The 21,165-nt window shown below is 37.8% G+C and overlaps 1 protein-coding gene across 10 annotated transcripts in view; it reads right to left on the bottom strand.

The window, feature by feature from the left end:
* Positions 1-213: 213 nt before the first annotated feature.
* The window catches only part of LOC133523477 (uncharacterized), a 71,437-nt gene continuing 50,485 nt past the window's right edge, over positions 214-21,165 (bottom strand). For 9 of the 10 annotated variants that reach the window (XM_061859086.1, XM_061859090.1, XM_061859093.1 and 6 more), the window contains 4 exons: positions 20,223-20,342; positions 19,627-19,757; positions 19,259-19,403; positions 7,148-7,831 (listed from right to left, as the gene is read on the bottom strand). In XM_061859086.1, the coding sequence (XP_061715070.1) occupies positions 7,565-7,831; positions 19,259-19,403; positions 19,627-19,757; positions 20,223-20,342 (663 nt within the window). In that variant the 3' untranslated portion in view covers positions 7,148-7,564. Of the gene's footprint in view, positions 2,549-3,620; positions 3,802-4,229; positions 4,393-7,147; positions 7,832-19,258; positions 19,404-19,626; positions 19,758-20,222; positions 20,343-21,165 lie in introns of those variants that run through there. The other variant, XM_061859094.1, reaches the window with a different exon arrangement.

The following is a 21,165-nucleotide window of genomic DNA, read 5'->3' as shown; positions in this document are numbered from 1 at the left end:
GATCATCAAGGGGAATACTTTGAAAAACAATAAAACCATTTTCAGTCGTGTACGTTTGTTTGTTTTTTGTTTCCGGATATATAAGTAGCAACCCTCGTACTACTTGATATCGATTTTGGAGCCGCGGTAATATTCTACGACTCTGTTTCAGGACATTGAAAAGTGGTAAAACTTTAGAAAACTGACAGTCTGATTGGAATTGAAATGAAACAATTATTAATACAAAAATAACATAGTTTTATTGGATACAAAGGATAATACGTATGTATTTACAACGGTCCCTAAATGCGAATAATCGATAACAGCATAATACTCGTAACGATATAAGTATCTAAAGAAATAGCTGAATACAAAATCGTGCACGTGGCAAAATCAGGTTGGTTGCCGCGAGACTCGAAGAAAGTGTCCCGGTCTCTATCGTTCTTAAAATGTTCGAGTGACGGTGGCAAATAGACACTTCTAATTTGGATATCGTGGTAGCCCGCCGGGCGAACGATCTTAGTGTTGAGGCAAACGGATTGCATTCTGTTGCACAGGCGTTTAGCTCTGCATACGAGTGTAGCTGGAATACAGCCAGCTTGTATCAACCCTGAGGCAGTTACGGCTTATTGTGCAAATTATGACATTGATATATTATTAAATTACTATATATTATTCGAACTGCATTCGATTATACTTATATTTTTAAAACCATTTTAACTTGATAAATGAATTTTAGATGTACAAGGTAATTCAAAATATAACAACAATATTCGAATGGTGAGTTTAACGTCATATTCTATTTTCAGCTGTAACGGCTGTAAGGCATGAATCCAAAAAAAGTGTAGTGTTGTAACAAAAAAATAAATGTCTGCTACACAACTATCACTAATCACAAAAAAACCAGTAGATAAAGTTGCACTCGTTAGTTCAAATCACTCGGGTATTCAATAACTCATTTGTAAAAATTATAACAATTACACCAACAACAATATCACTTGGTCCACTATAAAGCTACAAGTTATAGGTACTTTTATACGTAGAAATTGGCACCATATAAATGTATAATTTATAGCTTTATTCTTCCTCCTATCTACACAGCCTTGCTCTACGTTATGCGGCTCCTCAAACTTGTCATTACGTGGACGTGGCAACATACCTATAGAATGGCACATTATAATGAGCTATAGTTTGTCGTCGCTTTCCGTTAATTGACTAGTAATGATAGCGCCCAAACTTTAGGTAAATCTTCCTCTTCACTGGGCAATCTTCGGTATTCCGTTATCCTTATATTCTAGCTAGGTGATCAAATGATCATATAAATCATGTAGTTTTACGGGCATAGAAAACTAGTAAAGAAACACTAATTAAGCATAAAATTCTAAATAAAAATGTTTTGTAGATATTTCAAAACGGTATTTTGCTATTTTTGTATTAGTACAAGACAAAGAGAAATTGAAAACTCCGTTTGCAGTTTATTTACTATTTCTGACGTAATTATAATCAGGAACAATAAATCGATTATTGCTCTAGAATAAGATACATTGTATGAGCCTAATCAATTAGGAAGAGTATAAATTTATTATCATACATTCATAAAAATAACTTTATCTTTAATTTAGGTACTTCTTTGAAATAGTATGTATGCAGGATTTTTATACTATTTCGTAAACTTGAGCTATACACAGGAACAAAATTCAAATGGCATAATTCTAACAGCAACATATTCAACTGAACATTAGTAACCTTAGTTTATTGCATTAAGCTATGTGGTTCGTTTAACAAAATATATGAAGATTTTTTCATTAATTTCACACAAAATAAATACAAAATCTTACATTGCTGCATGTCGCAAAACGACCTATTGACATAATCAACGTAATGAAACAATTTGCTATATTAATGCGTTGATTACAAGACGAAATATTAACAGTCAGTTTAACAAAGAGTGAAACCTAGATTAACACATTTTATTACATCCGATTCATACAAGATCGATCTAATAAATGGGGATTCTGGGTTTCAATTTTTGGTCAAATTTGTTTTGAAATAAGTATTAATTGTGGTATTCGACTTCCATATTTTAACGACTAAACAATAGAAACAAAAAACAGATTGAAATTAAAGTTTGAATCGTTAAAATGACGCAAAAAAAAATAACTTAAGATTGTTTCGAACACGAAAAGTGTTTAGAGAAAAAACTTATTTAACCTAACAACGTTTTCTTCCCGTTGAAAAAAAAAAAGACAAGAAATAATGTGCCTATACTAAAGTTCAATTGATAAAGCATCCTGTATCTGTCAAAGTAGCTAGTGAAAATAGCACTGAAACATTTCGGTATTGATGCGCGCGTTTCAGATATAAAAGGCGGTTTTAGTTAAAATCAACAAGGCTGAATCATCTATTACGAAAATGTGGACATAAAATAAAATGGCTCTTAGTTTATGTACTGCAGGATTTCCTCGACAGGTTGTCCCGGGGCGAGCGGTTGGCACATTTTGTTTGGCAGCTGCCGTAGAAGTCGTCTCCTTTGCGCGTCTTCGACCAAAGTACGCCACTGATCGTTCCTCTGCAACAAGAAAAACAATATAATAACTATAAATTATATTGAAATTCAAAATTCAATTAATACTTTGCCAGTAGTATTTTACTCAATTGTTTGAGCGCACTGGGTTCATTACTGCTCCGAGTCGAGTAATTAAGGCAGGGTTCTAGTATTGTCAGAGAAGGTCAACGTGACTCCTTGTCAAACATCGGTTTTGTTAGACTGTGAGAATTCTGTATGTGAACTAGTATCAATTAGGTATGTGCTTCTCCTTACGTATATACTGTAAAGTGTGTACATGATAAAATTAGGCTTAGTCAATTTCAACATGACGTCCCACATAAATAATGTAAATATTAATTTAAAATATGTACCTAGCGTACCTACATTGACGATTTCATTGTGTGTGCATATTTTTGTTTATAGAAAGAAAGAAATATATCTAAATCTGATTAGGAACCCCGAGGCGAGCGAGCGATTTAGCGAAACGACTATGTCTCGCTCTTAACACTTTCATTGCCAGGCCAAAACTCAAGTCCACCGCTGAATGCCGGCGTAAATACAAACATCTATATAAGACTCCCCCGTGGAGTCCAAACGCGCACTCGGCGAATAAACAACGCTGCACGCCAAGAACTCCGCTGGGGAGTTCATTTATTTCTATGCCGTATGCCGACGACTCCTCTAGGGAGTCCAGGGCTGTCACAAAGGACAAAATTGCCAACGCCATGCATTTTTAGTTGCATAGTGAGCATAGAATAAGATTATTCCATTGTTAACGTTATGGTGAAGAAAATGAGGCAAATATTTATGCCAGCTTTTAAATTGTTTTCCTAAAAATCGCATTGTAATCCTAAAAAAACGAGGTATAGTGACAACCCTGAAAAATCGTAAGTTTCGTAAGAACTCGCTAGAGGAGTCGGATGGCATGGCCTTTAGTCATCTATAATTGTATAGTACGAACTCCCCTCGGGAGTCGCGTGGCATGTGAACAAAGTTTTCGAGAACTCCCTAGTGGAGTTCTTGGCAGTTAAAGTGTTAAGCACTGCCTACTGTATTCGCTTCCAGCAATCTTATTATAAACAAACAATCTCACCATGAAAGCATGCGGGTTGAGCGCGATGACGAGCGCGTGCCTGGCGCGCGTCAGCATGACGTTGAGGCGGCCCGCGTCCGTCAGGAAGCCCACGCCGTGCGAGCGAGCTAGCGACACGATTATGATGTCTCTCTCTTGCCCTTGAAAGCTGTCCACCGTGTTAACCTCTATTGGTTCCGATCTGAGGAAATTACCAGTTATGAATATTGGTGGACACCATTGTGACTCCAGTTGGTCTTTACTTCGCGAAACCAAGATACTCCTGTTTCGTGATACAACGTGCGTATACATACGTACACCCAGCTGCAAAAGTGCATGGCCATTTTGTGAATGACTTCGATGTATCAATGTAATTTTGCAGCTCCCTGTACAAGCAGTGTATACAGAATTAAACTTTCAGATCATTATTTAACCAACAAAGTTCTGACTGCGTTCGCCATTCTGGCGAATGTGGTACAAAAATTGTTAAAAGAAAAAGAGGACACTCAAAAATGTAAATAAAGGCTAAGGGGGTAAGAGTACAAAAACAGCCTGTAAATGTTTACCTCTAAAGAAAATGTACCAAGTTCTATAAGGAATACTTTGTAAATATAATACAAATATACTCACTGATCTTGCTGCAGTGCTTTGAGATTCCTCTTGATGAGCTCCTTGTGCGCGTTGTAGGGGGTGATGACGGCCATGTTGAGGCCCAGCCGCCGCGCCACCTCGCGCAGCGCCACGGCCAGGCGGGTCACGCCCCACGCCTCCATGTCGTTGCTGCCCGATGCACCTGGGTTCATTTCATATATTACGATTAGGTTAGGGGACGACATTTTGAAAATACCTATTCGCAATAGAATTCGCTAATTTTAGGAATATCCATGTTATTTGACAAATCCATCGTTCAATTTCTCTTTTCTTTTTCAACAACTCTCATGGTTAACATCGCTCTAGGTGATATTTTATTTTAAAGTGAAAATATATAGTTTTCAGTGTTAAAAACTGACTCAGCTTAGGTGATTTGAGTGGTCTAAAAAATCTTTCATTTGTGGATTACTCGAAGAGCCGCCATTGTACCATTTGTACCTCCAAAAGCCACATGCGGCACTCGTGCCCGGTTGTTGAAATCTGGGACCCAAAAAATAACCTAGTGGTCAAAACCAAGAATATGAGGGTTGTTCAGGGCATTATACCTCACTTCGGTTAATCTTAGAGAGTCATATTACACACAGTATAGAAGAGTGACGTTCACGTTAAACGTGTGGCAGCATTAAGATTGGCTGCACTCACTTTCCCCACAGAGTGTTGACAGTTCGCTACGACGTTTGGTCGTCTACCTAACCCGTTTTAAATCCCAAAAATGCCGTATAGCTCTGTTTTGGAGTGCAGAAACACTAGCCAAATAACAAAATATGAAAATTAAAATGAAAATAATTTATTTGTAACAACACAGCAAACTTAAAATTAACATTTGTAATTTGTTGTCCGAAAGAGGAAATCACTCAGCATGTGACGAAGCACATAGTACAAGACGCTGATTTTCAGTGGACCCTTATATCCCATGGAGGCATTTTATACCATTAGTAAATCTTATTTCATTAGTTTATTAATATTTTTTACATAATTTGATTTAGCAAATATATATATATCTTCGGCAAATAGTCAAAGAACCGACACGAGAAATAAAAAACTCGAGCACTTGCATAGATCTCATTTTCACGAACATAGAAAATAATTATAGCATTAGCATTACCGTCTCCGATTACGACATTTCAGACCACAAAAGCCTTATATATAATCAAGAAACGGCAAATTACAATACAAGAAAAGTAAAATGATATACATTTAAACGCATTTTAGCGGGAAAAATATCAGTTCATTTAAACAAGCGCTACACGTCATAAATTGGAACCTACTTCTAAACAACGATGACGTCAATAAAAACTACAACTGTTTTGCTCAACATATTAAGGAACTATTAGACTTACATATACCTAAGATTAAAGTAAAACTAAAAACAATAGAATACAAGACTTGAGACAAGCTTGCAAGCACAAACGATTATTAAAATCACTTTCGAACCAAACTGATACAGTATAGCACTGTAATACGTAGCTACTATAAAAAATATGAGAATATACTAAAAAAATGTGTTAAAACATCAAAAAAAATTGGACTACTAAAAAAAATGCAATCCTCTGACAATAAAACTAAAACCATGTGGAGCATTATAAAACAACAACTTCTCCTAAGCTCAAGCGATTACCACAGTACAAAAATATGCATTTAGTAAAAAATGGCGAAATTATATGTGAGCCTAAACAAATCGCTAACTTTCTTAATAAATACTTCATTTCTGTAGGCGAGCCATCCACATCACAAACACATCACGAGAAGTGTGGCCAGCCCGTCCGCCACCCGACAACAAATTCGATTTATCTAGAACCGGTTACGGCACAAGATGTATTAAATATTATCACTAAATTAAAGAACAAAAAAGCGTTGGATTTGACGAAATACCTACTACCTTGTTCAAAACATGCGCATCCGAAATGACTATACCCTTAAACGAAGCTAGTCAATCAATATTTCGAAAAAGGAATATATCCTGACAATTTAAAACAGTCTAAAATAAAACCTAGTCTAAAACCCGGAGGAAATGCTACAAATCCTGAAAAATACAGACCAATAGCGTTACTGTCATCACTGTCAAAAATATTCGGAAAGTGTATGACAAATAGGCTTTACAAATTTTTAGAAAAATATAATATATTCGATAAAAACCAACATGGATTTAGGAAGCAACATTCGACCACACTAGCTGTATTTAAATATGTTCAAGAGGCTCTACACAACATAAACGAAAAAAAAAAAAACTCAGTGGGCTTGTTTCTTGACATGACGAAAGCATATGATAAAGTACCTATCGCACCAAATCCTTCTAGGAAAACTCTATGGCATCGGTATTAGGGGAAATGCATACAATTGGATCAAATCCTACTCACAGCACGCGGCCCGCGTAGAACGTGCGCACCGGGTAGTGATGGCTACATGTACTGAGTACAGGACTCACCCTGCCCCTTGTCCCCGCTGGCCACGGCGAGGATGGAGTAGGGTAGCACGGTTTTTTTTTTCACTTATATATATTTTACTTTTGTTTTGATTTTATATTTGTAGAGCCTAGCAAAGCACAGAAATTTGTTAACCTGCGACCGATCGATCTCAAGGGTCCAGTCTGAAAACCAGCGCTAGGCCCTCTGCTTGGCATATGCTGAGATTGGAGCCCATTGCCCAATCATCAGGTATTAAATGTCGAAGTACCTATCTTTCTAATTAATTTGTATTTAGTATTTAAGGTTATTATATTGTACTTTGTTGATAAGGTGTTTTTTTTTGTGGCAATAAATATTTTCTTCTTCTTCTTCTTCTTCTTCTTCTTCTTCACGGGCAGCGGCGGGCGCAGGCCGGCCGCGCACAGCACGCGGCCCGCGTAGAACGTGCGCACCGGGTAGTGATGGCTACATGTACTGAGTACAGGACTCACCCTGCCCCTTGTCCCCGCTGGCCACGGCGAGGATGGAGTAGGGCAGCACGGGCAGCGGCGGGCGCAGGCCGGCCGCGCACAGCACGCGGCCCGCGTAGAACGTGCGCACCGGGTAGTGATGGCTACATGTACTGAGTACAGGACTCACCCTGCCCCTTGTCCCCGCTGGCCACGGCGAGGATGGAGTAGGGCAGCACGGGCAGCGGCGGGCGCAGGCCGGCCGCGCACAGCACGCGGCCCGCGTAGAACGTGCGCACCGGGTAGTGATGGCTACATGTACTGAGTACAGGACTCACCCTGCCCCTTGTCCCCGCTGGCCACGGCGAGGATGGAGTAGGGCAGCACGGGCAGCGGCGGGCGCAGGCCGGCCGCGCACAGCACGCGGCCCGCGTAGAACGTGCGCACCGGGTAGTGATGGCTACATGTACTGAGTACAGGACTCACCCTGCCCCTTGTCCCCGCTGGCCACGGCGAGGATGGAGTAGGGCAGCACGGGCAGCGGCGGGCGCAGGCCGGCCGCGCACAGCACGCGGCCCGCGTAGAACGTGCGCACCGGGTACTCGGCGATGGCGCGCTGCATGCGGTACTGCGTGTCGAGAAGCACCACTGGTGTCCGCGGCCAGATTTCCGCGGTGCCCGCTAGGCGCGAGAATAAGCTCTCACCTAGGCCGTGACGTTTCGCGCGCTGTAAAAAAACGGTAAAAATAACTTTTTCTCAAACTTGTAATCAAAAAGGAATTTTCTCAAACTTACTATGAAATGATGACATGACTTACGTCAAATTAGGTCCGGAAATACTACATAATATCAGGTGCGATGAGTGAAGATGATATGTAAAGGAATTTCATACAGCCTTACACACCTAGGACTGTAAAACAACCTTCTTTTGTTTTTTAACGTAAAATTGTGACAACATCTTGGCATTCAACCATCAACAAATATAGGTACGCTACCGTTGCTAAGCAACGGCGACGGCGCATCGCGCGCCCAGTAGGTCGCCACAAAACAAATTAACTACATTTTTTGTTTTAATTGTAAGTTTGAGAAAAGCACTATACAAATCTCGGCGAGAAACGGGGTAGCCGGCCGCGTATCTCTATTCGGCTTCGCTACGCTCAGCCGTCTATATCTACTTGGCCTGCAACCCTACGTTTCCCGGCCTCTATAGTAATGTACTATTCATACAGCCTTACACACTTAGGCCTGTAAGGCAACCTTCTTTTGTTTTTAAACGTCACATTATGGCACGTCTTGGCATTCAACCATAAAAATACCTATGTCTTTTTTGTGTTTGTTGTATATTATTCCAGGGTCTCCTATAGGGGAACGAAAACTTGATTATTTTTGCGCTACGACGCACGGTTTAGGAGATAAAGCCCCATAAAGTTTTTTTTTCAGTCATACAGTAATCTTTATAGGGCTATATCTCCTAAACCGTGCGTCGTAGCGCAAAAGTAATAAAATTTTCTTTCCCCTTTAAATAACCCCAAAGTATTAATAAAAAAATACAAAAAAGAAAAAAAAGCGTAATGGCGTGCGTCGTAGCGCCAAAATAATTATATTTTTGTTCCCCTTCAATACCCCACGCACTGAATAACCTATCACATTAGGACATGACACAATCATAATCCTATTTTTTTTTCATTGCAAGTTTGAGAAAAGACTGCACTGGCAAACTCCAACAAAGTCACACTTAGATGGGTACCAGGGCACTCCGACGTTAACGGAAACGAAGAAGCGGACGAACTTGCTAGAAAGGGCGCAGACACACCCCTGGTCGGCCCAGAACCGTTCTGTGGAATCACAAAACGGGATGCATATTCACTGCTCAGCAATTTAGAAAAAATAAGGGCAAACGATTGGTGGAAGTTCGTAAAAGGACAAGAACACTCGAAAGCTCTAATCAAAGGGTTCAACAGCAAAACTGCTCGGGAGCTTCTAGGGCTCAAAAGACACAAAGCCTGCGCGGTGACCAGAATTTTGACTGGACACTGTAAATTGAACAAACACATGTTTCAAATCGGAAAGAAACATGCAGGTTCCTATTTTTTTTTTCATTGCAAGTTTGAGAAAAGCACTATACAAATCTTGTCGAGAAACAGGGTTACCGGCCGCGTATCCCTTACGACCTGGCTGCGCTCGGCCGTCTATATCTACTTCTACTTGGCCTGCAACCCTTCGTTTCCCGTCCTCTATAGTATGTACTACTTTGCTAGGATCAATATTTAATGAGGTATTAAAGGGGGAAATTTAATTGCAATCAATTCTACACATTATTTAATTTTCCCGCTTTAATAGCTTTATAAATATTGATCCTAGGGAAAACTGTTTCACATGTTTCTTGTAGGAAATTTTATGTATAAGATTTTTTGCTATGGTTCATACCCTCATAACTTACAAATTATTTACGAAAAACTAAAAAAAAGGACCTGAGAATTTATTGTAATTAACTTCACCATATCATATCTTTTTAAATATTGATCCCAGAGAAAAGTGTTTAAACTGTTTTTATAGAAAATAGTACATTTCGATGCTAGTGCGGAAAGTATGTCATTACTTCACGAGTACCGAGATATCTTTACTCGCCTACGGCTCGTGGCAAGACTCGGGACGAGTGAAGAATGACATTTCCGCACGTGTATCGAACGACGTTTTTTAATACAGTTGCGAAAAAATAAGAAAAACAACAAGTACTTTTTTTATGCATAGAACTTAAGACAGACACAATTGTAAATATAAAATGTTATACTATTATTACCTAAGTATCGTTATTTACAATTATTATTTGTGTATGGTATATTTAAATTGTATGAAAACAATATCGAATGTTGCCTTCTTAAACATTATTCAGTAAGAAAAAACGCCTCTGCTTTGACAGGCGTTTCGGCAGCTATTCCGTTCTTATTTATTAAGAACGGTTTTTCAATATTTAATATTAAAAAATAAACGTGTTATAATAATGAAGAGGTAAGTAATAAAATATGAAATATGCTTATATTTATTATTTTTACATTAACAGTAGGTTTTTATGTTGATTACGACTTTTAAAGGAAACTAACATTAACACTCATCAATTAGTAGTCATGAATTGGAAAACAAGTGGAAAAGTAAAAAGCACTAGTTCGCGAAATCAAACTTTCCGCACGCTAAACAGCTACGTAAAGTAACTATTTTTGAGCAACTGTATTAAAAAAATATGTTTATATGTATATGTTAATTATTTATGTATCCGTAAGGTTTTGCTATGGGCTACCGTTTATTTTCCTGTCCTGGAAATTGATTATACTTAACTTTCCCCCTTTTATATCTCTTTAAATATCGATCCTAGCGAAAAATTGAACAGAACCTTTTTTGTAGAAAATTTTAAGCAAATTATTTATGTATAACAGTTTTTTTTGCAAGAAGACACCATTAACCAGTAATTCACGAAAAACAACAAAAAAAGAGCCTGTGAATTGATTGCAATTAACTTTCCCCATTTAATATCGTTTTAGATATTGTTTATAATATTATGTAGATAAATATTTACTATGTATACGAAGATTTTTTGCTATGGGCCACCGTTTACGAGTTATTTACATTACATCGATGGTTATTTATGAAAAAATGACGCCAATTGCGCATTTAATAAATTTAACGAATTGTTTCTTCTTTTCTATAACCTGTGTTTCCCTACAATTAAAATGAAAGTAAAAAATAAATCATTTCGTTCAAAAAGAATATCAAAAAGTATTCGCAACTGCTGTAAAAAGAAGAGACAACTGTACTTACTAAGTAGACGTTCACCTCATTGTAAAGTAGAATATAAGTATTACGCCCGCCTCCTTAAAAAATGCTTATTATCCCAGCAGAAGATAGAAAATTTAAAATATATTCATAATAATAATAATAAATGCAAAGCAGCGTGGGATGTTATTAAAGATTACACAACATCTGATTGCACCGATAAATCTGTGGATAAATTGACAATAAATGATACATGTATAAACGACCCACAAGAGATTGCCAATAGTTTTAACGATTTCTTTATAAAGACTGTAAGCACTAATTCAACTACTAACTCTATCTATGATATTGATACTGATAATAATCACTTTTCCATATATCTCAAACCTGTAACTATCACTGAACTCCATAGCATAATCTCGACTCTGAAAAATTCACCTTCAGTCGGATATGATGAAGTGAGGACTGATATTGTTAAAAAATGCGTAACGTCTATTATATCGCCCATGTTACATACACTAAATCTTTCATTGATCCAAGGTAGCTTTCCAAGTATATTAAAAAGATCTGTGGTAAAACCCATCCATAAAAAAGGCGATAAAACTAATATGGTAAACTACAGGCCAATTACTTTAATTTCAGTTTTCTCAAAAATATACGAGAAAGTAATGTTCAGTAGATTAACAAGTTTTCTTGACAAATACAATATAATATCTGATCAACAACATGGGTTTCGTAAATCTAAATGTACTTCTTTAGTCACATTCAAACTAGTAAAAAATGTACTAGATGCGATAGATAATAAGATTCCTGTCACTGTATTACTATTAGACATGAGCAAAGCTTTTGATTATGTATGTCATAAGCGCTTGTTGGTAAAACTGTACAAATACGGGATACGTGGTCCAGCTCTAGAATGGATCAAAATGTATATTAGTGATAGAACCCAATGTGTAGAGACTGTCAGATACTGTCCGGTAACTAAATCTCTAAATCATTACAGATCATCCTTCATCAATAATCATTATGGAGTGCCTCAAGGCAGTATTTTGGGCCCTCTTCTATTCATAATTTACATTAATGATATGCCCAAAAGCCTGCCACATAAAAGCCTGTTGTTCGCAGATGACACGTCAATTATTGTGAAATGTAGAGATTTTCCGACTTATAATGATGACCTAAACAGAACTCTAGCCCTAACACTTAAATGGTTAGAAAGAAATAACTTGAAAATAAACCTAGACAAAACTAGCTACATTCAATTCCATACTAGTAAAGGCAAGTCACAACAGTTAGACATACAATATGACAATATTTCCATAAAAGAAGTACAGCATGCGCGATTTTTAGGTATTTTTATTGACAAACATCTAAACTGGAGAGAACATGTAGACACATTATGTTCCAAAGTAAATAGGTTTGTATTTGCCCTGAGAAGAGTTAGCCAAACTATTTCCATTCAGGCAGCGTTAATAGCATATCATGGATATGTACATTCGATTTTAAGATATGGCATAACAATCTGGGGATACTGCACTGATAAACATAACGTATTCATTGTCCAAAAGCGCTGCATTCGAGCCATATTTTCAGTTCATCCTAGAGATTCATGCCGTCCATATTTTATAAAACATAGCATTCTTACTTTTCCCAGTCTCTATATTTATGAAGTTTCTGTTTTCGTTCACAAATATAAATACCTATTCACGGATAATAACCCATTGGATTGCCGCGTAACTAGACCTAAATACAGACACAGATTACCTAAGCCATATGTAAACTTGTCACTCACTGCAAAAAATGCCTATATTATGTGTATCACAATTTATAACAAGTTACCTGATCGTTTTAAGGATATGGATCTCAAACTGTTCAAATCAAACACAAAAATGTGGCTTATAGAAAAATGTTTTTATTGTGTTAATGATTATTTAAGTGACTCATAAGTATTGTTATTCTTTAGATAAATATGTAAATACCTATATATGCAAATGTATGTACACCTGAAAAGGTAAAGTCTCAGTGTAACGGAATGTGTAATTGTATATTCGACCTGTAATGTAACCTGATTCTTATATACAATAAATAACTTTGAACTTTGAAAACTAAATAGGGACTTACAAATTGATTATAATTGACATTACGCTTTAATATTTTTTAGATATTGATCCTATTGAAAAGTGTTCGTGTTTCATGTAGGAAATTTTTAGTAAATTATTTATATATGAGAAACTGTTTTTCCTATGGGTCTTACTTTACCAATTATTTACGAATTGATTATAATTGACTATCCCGCCACATTCACTGCCGGGAACCCACCTGGTGGGCGCTCGTGAACTTTGTTCAGATGCCGGACAACCCGCTGGACCACCGGTGTCTGGGGGGGGGTAGTGCGCCGATTTTTGTCTGGCAGTGAATGTCTTAAATATTTTTTAAAATATTGATCCTGATATTGTTCCAGCAAAAATGTGTACGAAATCATTTTTGTAGGCATGTTTATGTAGATTATTTATGTAATTAGATCATTTTTGCCATGGACTACTGTTTATGAGTTATTTAAGAAAAACTAAAAAGCGGCCAAGTGCGAGTCGGACTCGCCCATGAAGGGTTCCGTACCATTTATGACGTATTAGATCTCGTTCAAACCAATTTTCGGTGGAAGTTTGCATGGTAATGTATATCATATATTTTTTAGGTTTATCATTCTCTTATTTTAGAAGTTACAGGGGGGGCGGACACATTTTACCACTTTGGAAGTGTCTCTCGCGAAAACTATTCAGTTTAGAAAAAAAATGATATTTTACATGATGAACAATGGTGCATCAAAGCGAGCTATCATGATGACCGGTTTGGCCTAGTGGGTAGTGACCCTGCCTACGAAGCTGATGGTCCCGGGTTCAAATCCTGGTAAGGGCATTTATTCGTGTGATAAGCATGGATATTTGTTCCTGAGTCATGGGTGTTTTCTATGTATTTAAGTATTTATAAATATTTATATAATAATAAAAAAAAAAATGTTTATTTATCAGCTCACAAAGGATTTTTAACAATTTCACAGTATGATAACAACATTTAAATTCGAGATGAGGTTGTGATCCTTTGTGAGAGACTGGAGTCTGAACTAGGTATAAACCTGTATTACAGTTCACCAGGCTCTCACCCCCGAGAAAACATTAAGTATACCTATATTAATATATAGGTTTTGGTACTAAATCTACAAGTGTACAACAGAACTGATAATAAAATAAAACTAAAAATAAGGCTTGTGTTGAGGGTACTTAGACAAAGATATATATAATATAGAAATATTTATAAATACTTAAATACATAAAAAACACCCATGATTCAGGAACAAATATCCATGCTCATCACACAAATAAATGCCCTTACCAGGATTTCAACCCGGGACCATCGGCTTCATAGGCAGGGTCACTAACCACTAGGCCAGACCGGTCGTCTACCCTAATGCTTGTGCGCCTGCTGACTCGCCACCAGGAGATAATAAACAGGTCTCAATAAAGATCTCAGATTTAGAACGAGACCCATAAAAAAATTACCTTCCAATAAAATTATTATGATTCCTGATACGTTCCTGCCTGCGATGCCTTCCTGGTAGGCTACTAGGCTACTTAAACCGTCGGCGAATTTCCTCAACAATGACATGGCGGCAAGTCGCGGCGCGTGAGCGGCTCTGTTGGCAGGGAGGGGAAGCGGAACTACGTCACGGCGCGGGGCGGAGATAGACGCTAGCGGCATCTATCGGACAGCGGCGGCGTTACTCTATCAATAAAGATCTAAGACGTATCAGGAAACATTGTAACAATTTTATTGAAAGGTAACTTTTTTATATTTTTACTTGCCTTGTACTACAACAACATTTGTACGCGATGGCGTAATAGACCGTGGTCCAGGAGCATATTTCGTCAGTCATTTCATTTATTTATTTATTGCATTCCATGGTACATACCACAGAAATATGAATATAAAGAGAAGTGGTTTGACAGCTAGGCGCTTGTCTCTATTTTCTGATCAAAATGATCAGAAAGCACGATCGCATTGTCATTTGATGCACAGCCGTTGCGGTGTAAACGTCAGAGCAAAATTCCGGTTTGCGCCGTTATTACGTGCAAAAATCACAATATCAACGTAAATTTAAATAATTGTGGATTTACTTATCAGGCAGGTCTAATAGCAAATTATTTGTGTAATAAAAACGGCATAAATTATAAAATACATTATCTATTGCCGGACATTCGAAAGTCATCCATTGCTTGTCGTGTGTACTTTTACCATTGGTGTTTTCCAAGCTAACGGGCGATGAACAATGAACATGTGAAATATGACATTAGTCTCAATATTGAAGTAATACGTCAAAATATTAGCAGCGAAGAAAGCGCTAGAGCTGGGAATCTGTCTGTTTTTAATCGCATCGTATCGATATTTCATTGTAGTTGTATATACCTATGTAGGTAATGATTAGGTATACGCCGTATCAGTTATGTTCTAAAATCAATTGACGTGTTTGTTGTACATTTATATCTGAAGCACACATAAGTTTCATGCTTTCTGTTGTATAGGGCCAGAGTTTGGTAAACATTAGTTTGACTGACACTAAGATTCAAAATAGTAACGTTGTTCTTAATACGCAATTCAATACAAATTTATTATGAGCTTGCCAGTGGCATGCACAAAGACAGGACAGACAAAAATTTAATAAGAGCTACTAACTTACTAAAAATAATATATTGTGCACTTCTGTCATTTTCCACAAAAAGACTAGATCCATTGGTATTAAAATTACGTGATTCTAAACGTAAACAAACGTCTCCCGTAAATGCGCGTCTTGCGGATACGTATTAGTTTTGGTAGTTTTACGTCTTACAAGTAATACGAGTAGATACTGAAACTAAACTATCAAATTCCACTTTACACTTTTGTATTTTTTTTTCTAATACCTATAAATTAAATATAAATATGTATAGACTAAAAACTTCCCTTCATACTTCATAACTTAACTATTAATGCACTAGTAGACTCAAAAGTTTTTCGCACACAAAAATAGTCTATCACAAAAGTACTTATCCATTTAATTTATCACATAGAATAAAAACTATACGCAACACTATCTATAAACTTACTAAATTAAATTAATATTCTTAACGCAAATTGCTCGCACGCTCTTATTGCGCTTTCGGCTAGCAACTGTTTGTTTTGTAAATTTTCTTATGTCAAGTAAACCAATAAACAACATCACACCAAAACAATGAATTCAGTCAAAGGAAATTAAACCTTATATTATTTACTCTAAAAGTGTTTTTTGTACAAACAAGAATTCGCCTTTTTTTCCCGGAATTCATCTGGCAGCGATTCGGCCGGCGACGTCTTCCGAGGATCCCAGTCGTTCCGAACGCGTGTACGCATAACGTATCATACGATTTTCGAGTCGCGCGGAATTGGTATTAGACATAGACATAGACATAGAAAATTTTTATTCAACATCACATGAAATGGCAGAGTTAACAGACAGTGACATTTAATACAAATAAGCCTTAAATTCAGACTTAAAAACTAAGAAATTGAGATGTATATATGAGGGAGAAAATATTCATGAGTGTTAAAAAGGAGCTTGCCTCAGCATAGTGTTGCAGTGTATTTACTACAACGCTGGTTTTCAGGCAGACCCTTGATATATTATCCCTTACTCGCTGTTAGTCGGAAACTAAATGGCTTAGAGTTATGTTATTATGTTTGAGTGTACACTATATGTATTATAATTTGGACAAAACAAGTGCTAATGTGGTGTGAGCTAAAATGAAAAGTAAAGTATATTAACTTATAAGATTGATACGAGAAAGATAACATAATGTAAGATATACATGCGTGCAAATATACTTAAAAAGGTAAAAATAAATAAATAAAGACATAAGGTGCATAAATATTATCATTATAAATATGACGGCGTGGCTCTAGTACCAGGAGGTAGCGTGATTTGTATTGCTATAAGATGTTGCTTAATTCGCAATTTAAAACTACTTACAGTATTTAAGTTTTTGAGGGGTGGAGGTATATTATTCCAGCATTTCGTTGCTGTATATTTGAAGCTAACTCGAAATGCAGCAGTATGTTGACGTGGTAATACCAATTCGCTACAAACAGATCTGATGCCATACAAGCTCGACCTGCTAGCGCGCCATGTGAACTTATCATACAGATACTCTGGCTCGGAGGTTTTAAAAACTCCAAACAATAAAGATGACAGGTGTAGTTCTCTACGAAGTGCCATTTTGAGAATACCCGCTGAGTTTAAATAAGGTGTCACATGCTCTCGCGGTGGAATTCCGAAACAATAACGAGCACATGCATTCTGCACTCTCTGTACTACACGGTCAGTGCGGGCTAGTAGACGTGGACCATAGACTATGTCTGCATAATCGAATTTAGAAAGTACCAAAGAATTACAAAGTTTGATTCGCAGATCGACGCTGAGAAAATTCCGGATTCGATAAAGTATTTTGAGTCTATAAAATGCATTTCTATTACGTTATGATTATACCAAAAAAAACAATATTGACTGGGAAATCTGAGGGCCTACCGCGAAAACCAAAGTGACTTTTACTCCAATTAGGGCGGAGTTAGAGTGACAAAGAAAGATGCCCGCAATTTGCGAACTTCGTTGTTCGCGGTTATAGCCATGTACTGGCGGCGGCGTAAAACTCTACCACCAGCCAACTCGATTGTCTAGGTATTTCGCTTACTTAAAATACGATTTTAAAGGTTAGTAAATTAAAGAATCTTGCTAGCATAGAACCCTAAAATAGTACATTACGATACAAGTGCGAAAAATAGGAAATTCGAAACGAGTGGCGAGAAATTAAAACACGACCGGAGGGAGTGTTTTAAATCGACACGAGTTGCGAATAACCTATTCGCACATGTATCGTACAACGTTTTACAGTACATATGGCCCTTTAAATGTTCGACACAGTAACATAATATGCTACTTCTCGCACTAGTGCTATAAAGTAGCCCCATATGTACTGTAAACTTAATTCTGAATATATCTTAAGGTACACAGTATAGATTGTTTTTAAACTATAGTATTAAAGCGAGCCTTTCATACTTACCAGTCCAGACTCATGCATTCGTATCGAAATTTACGATTCATTTTGCAATTTCATGTAGTGATAGTGATTTATTTTAATTCAAACGATTTCTACTCTAAATGATGTAAGTAGCGTACCCACGATGCAAAATAATATTCAAATATCATTCATTCGTTCATAGATATTTATCAATATAACATTTTTTGGTTTGCCCATCTCTAATGAGAGAATGAATGGTCGAATGAGTAGTTTGAATGGCTGTCAAAATGCCGCATGGAGATATGTCTTTTTAACTTAAGAAGGTACAAACACACTCTCAGAAAATTCGGTTGTCATTTTTACTGCGTAATTACAATCAATTTAGCGCGTGTGTGTATCAACCAGAGCGCAAGATCGCACGTGTAAATGCACTGTCTATGTGTGAGTAAGTAGGCCTTCATCAATGGCCACTGCATCCCTGACGGATGATGCATACAATATTGTAATTGTAGTTGAAATCCACACATTATTAACTGCGGCGACATCGGTCCCGATACAAACTGAGGATGACAGCGGATCTATAGATATCTATAGTACATACATTATTGTTGTATAAATTGTCACATGGACCCTGAGTAGGGTAAAGCAAGTTAACCTTATTAGCATACAAAACAGCATCTAAATCATCGCGTCCCGGCTGATAATTTAGATGCTGTTTTTAATTTAATAAACCGTTAGCCATTGTATCGCGGTGGAGAGACCATCAGCTGTAAAATGAACATGTAAAATGTATGCGCCTTACCACTTTATGTGCGGCAAAGTATGCATAATGTGTAAATTGCGTAATCCGTTGATGGCGTTTCAGGCGTTACGCCTGATGAAATGCTACATGCAAAGTTTCACCATTTGTTAATGCTATCATAAAAAGGTATAGCGCTTATTTTTTACATGTTCATGCGATCAGCTGATGTTCTTATCACCGCGATATTACAGGCTGAAGATATTTTTAACTAACAATAACGAACTATCATCTGACAAAGTATCAAACGGGAGGCGATGGCATTTTTTTTGTTTTGCGTGTTACAAGGGCTGCCATTCCTCAACCCACCAACGGAGCGGCAGCTGACGTGCACGAGGGTTTATCATACCTAGCCGTTAACCACTATACGAGTTTTCCCCCGGGAAGCGATTGGTCATGGAAATCTGTTCCTAGCTCGCTGTCTATAAGTACTTATAAGAGCGTCGACGTCGCGCAAAGGCAATCGAATATTGTACACCTATTCGTAAAACTGTTGTGTAGTGACCTGTGAGCAGATGTAGCCGGGCAGCTGCTGCGGGTCGCCGATGAGCGTGAGCCGCGTGACGTCGAGCGTGAGCGGGATCAGCGCCTCCGGTTCGATCGCCTGCCCCGCTTCGTCCACGATGCACAACGCGATGCGGCGTTTTAGCCTGTGAACATTATTATTTCATAACAATTATCAATTTGATAATGCTGCCAAATATAACATAATTTTCAACTCTATTGATAAATAATAAAGTTCATTTTTAAACAAATACTACAATCTGAGCGTACAATAAAAAAAACTAGTTATGGTAACTATCCCGCGACGTCTGAATATTGAATATGTTATCAAAATGTTAATCGAAAGCGATCCCCGCAGCCACTAGTTACCCGCGCATCTTCTGGTTGATGGCGGAGGCGAGCGTGGTGAGCACGATGTCGGCGTACTCGATGATGCGGCGCTCGGCGCGCGCCACGTCCTCGGGCCTCGGCTCCTCGCTGCCGTCGCCCGCCCCTCCTAACTGGAACACATTATAAACACGCTAACTCAAACGCATATTTACAATTTTAGCTAAAATATACCAATTTCTTGTTAATGGAGTAAGAATTGATTGGCAATTAGCGATTCTGTATTCTAAAACAGACTAGTATGGTTCCAAAGTGAAAGACTTGTTGATAAAAACGTGATGCATGTGAAACGTGAGTGTGATGTAATTCATGCTCATCACACAAAAAGTGTCCTTAGCTGCTTGCCGGGACGTGCACCCTGGAACGCCAGAAGTATGATCAAAAACGTAAAGTACCTCATAGAAAGCGGATTAATGATAATATCATGTTTCATAGAATGTGTGACAACGTGTTAGTAAGTGGGTTGAAATCATACCTAAAATCAAAGAGGTTCCATAGAACCTCAGGAAAAAGTGCCTCAGTTTGCTCTACAGCGTACAGTGTTTGGCTTATAAAAAGAGATTCGTTAGTTCAATTACCTGTGCTCTCTTGAGAGTGAATTGCTTGACACGCTCCTCGCAGTAGGCGATTCGGGACGGGTCTTTGGCGTCGCGGCTCGCGCTCTTCCACATGTTGATTTTGGCAGTCAGTCTCGAGATCTAAGGACATTGTTGGCCTTCTAGTTACGTATAAAAACAAGCTGGAGCGATTTTTACCCGCGTCTCGGCATCGAATTATACTTAAAAGTTAATATAATAGATCGAAGGCCAAAGGTATGGCGGCATTGTTTTGAGCTATGGCGCCATAACCTTTGGGTCATGCCTGGTAAGATGGCGCCACTTTATGATATTTTAAAAATTAAAACATATCAGTAAAAGAATAAGGATCAAAGTCAAATGTTCTAAAACTTTTATTCATGTGTCGAAAGTTGGCAGTATTTACGTGGCTATAAAGTTTTCTTTTACAATCAACCTCTATTTCAAATCTCTTTGATAACGTTTACTTTCCTGTATTAATTACAGGCGCACTGAATAATAAATACCAGACTGAAAAGTGTAAGAGGCAAAGCAAATAGGGCGAATGTGCTCGGGGCTGTCAAAGAAAGGAGTCGTGGGTCTAAAGTTCTAAACATAATGACACGCAAAAAGGCTACAATCACTTTTCAGCTATGTCCACACTGCGCCTGGTTTGTTCAAAAATGAACCAAGGCACAGTCAACAGGGCATGTGAGGCATACGGTTTGATTTCGGTTCAACAAAGCTGTCAATAACTACATATATGTGAAAGGTTAGTTGAATGCGTTGCAACGCACGGGACAGATTTATTTAGCGCTAGACGACAAAATATGAAGAGAAAAACGAAGTGTGGACATAGCTTTAAAGGGTCAGAGACTTTTTTTTCCATGTTCTTAACATTTACCGTAGATGCATCCTCGACTGCTTCAGAGCCCGGACCTCTTAGTTCCTTATTACAAGTAAGAGA

The sequence above is a fragment of the Cydia pomonella genome, chromosome 12 (genome assembly GCF_033807575.1).
Source record: "Cydia pomonella isolate Wapato2018A chromosome 12, ilCydPomo1, whole genome shotgun sequence".
NCBI lineage: Eukaryota > Metazoa > Arthropoda > Insecta > Lepidoptera > Tortricidae > Cydia > Cydia pomonella.
This window is presented reverse-complemented; position numbering and strand designations above follow the sequence as displayed.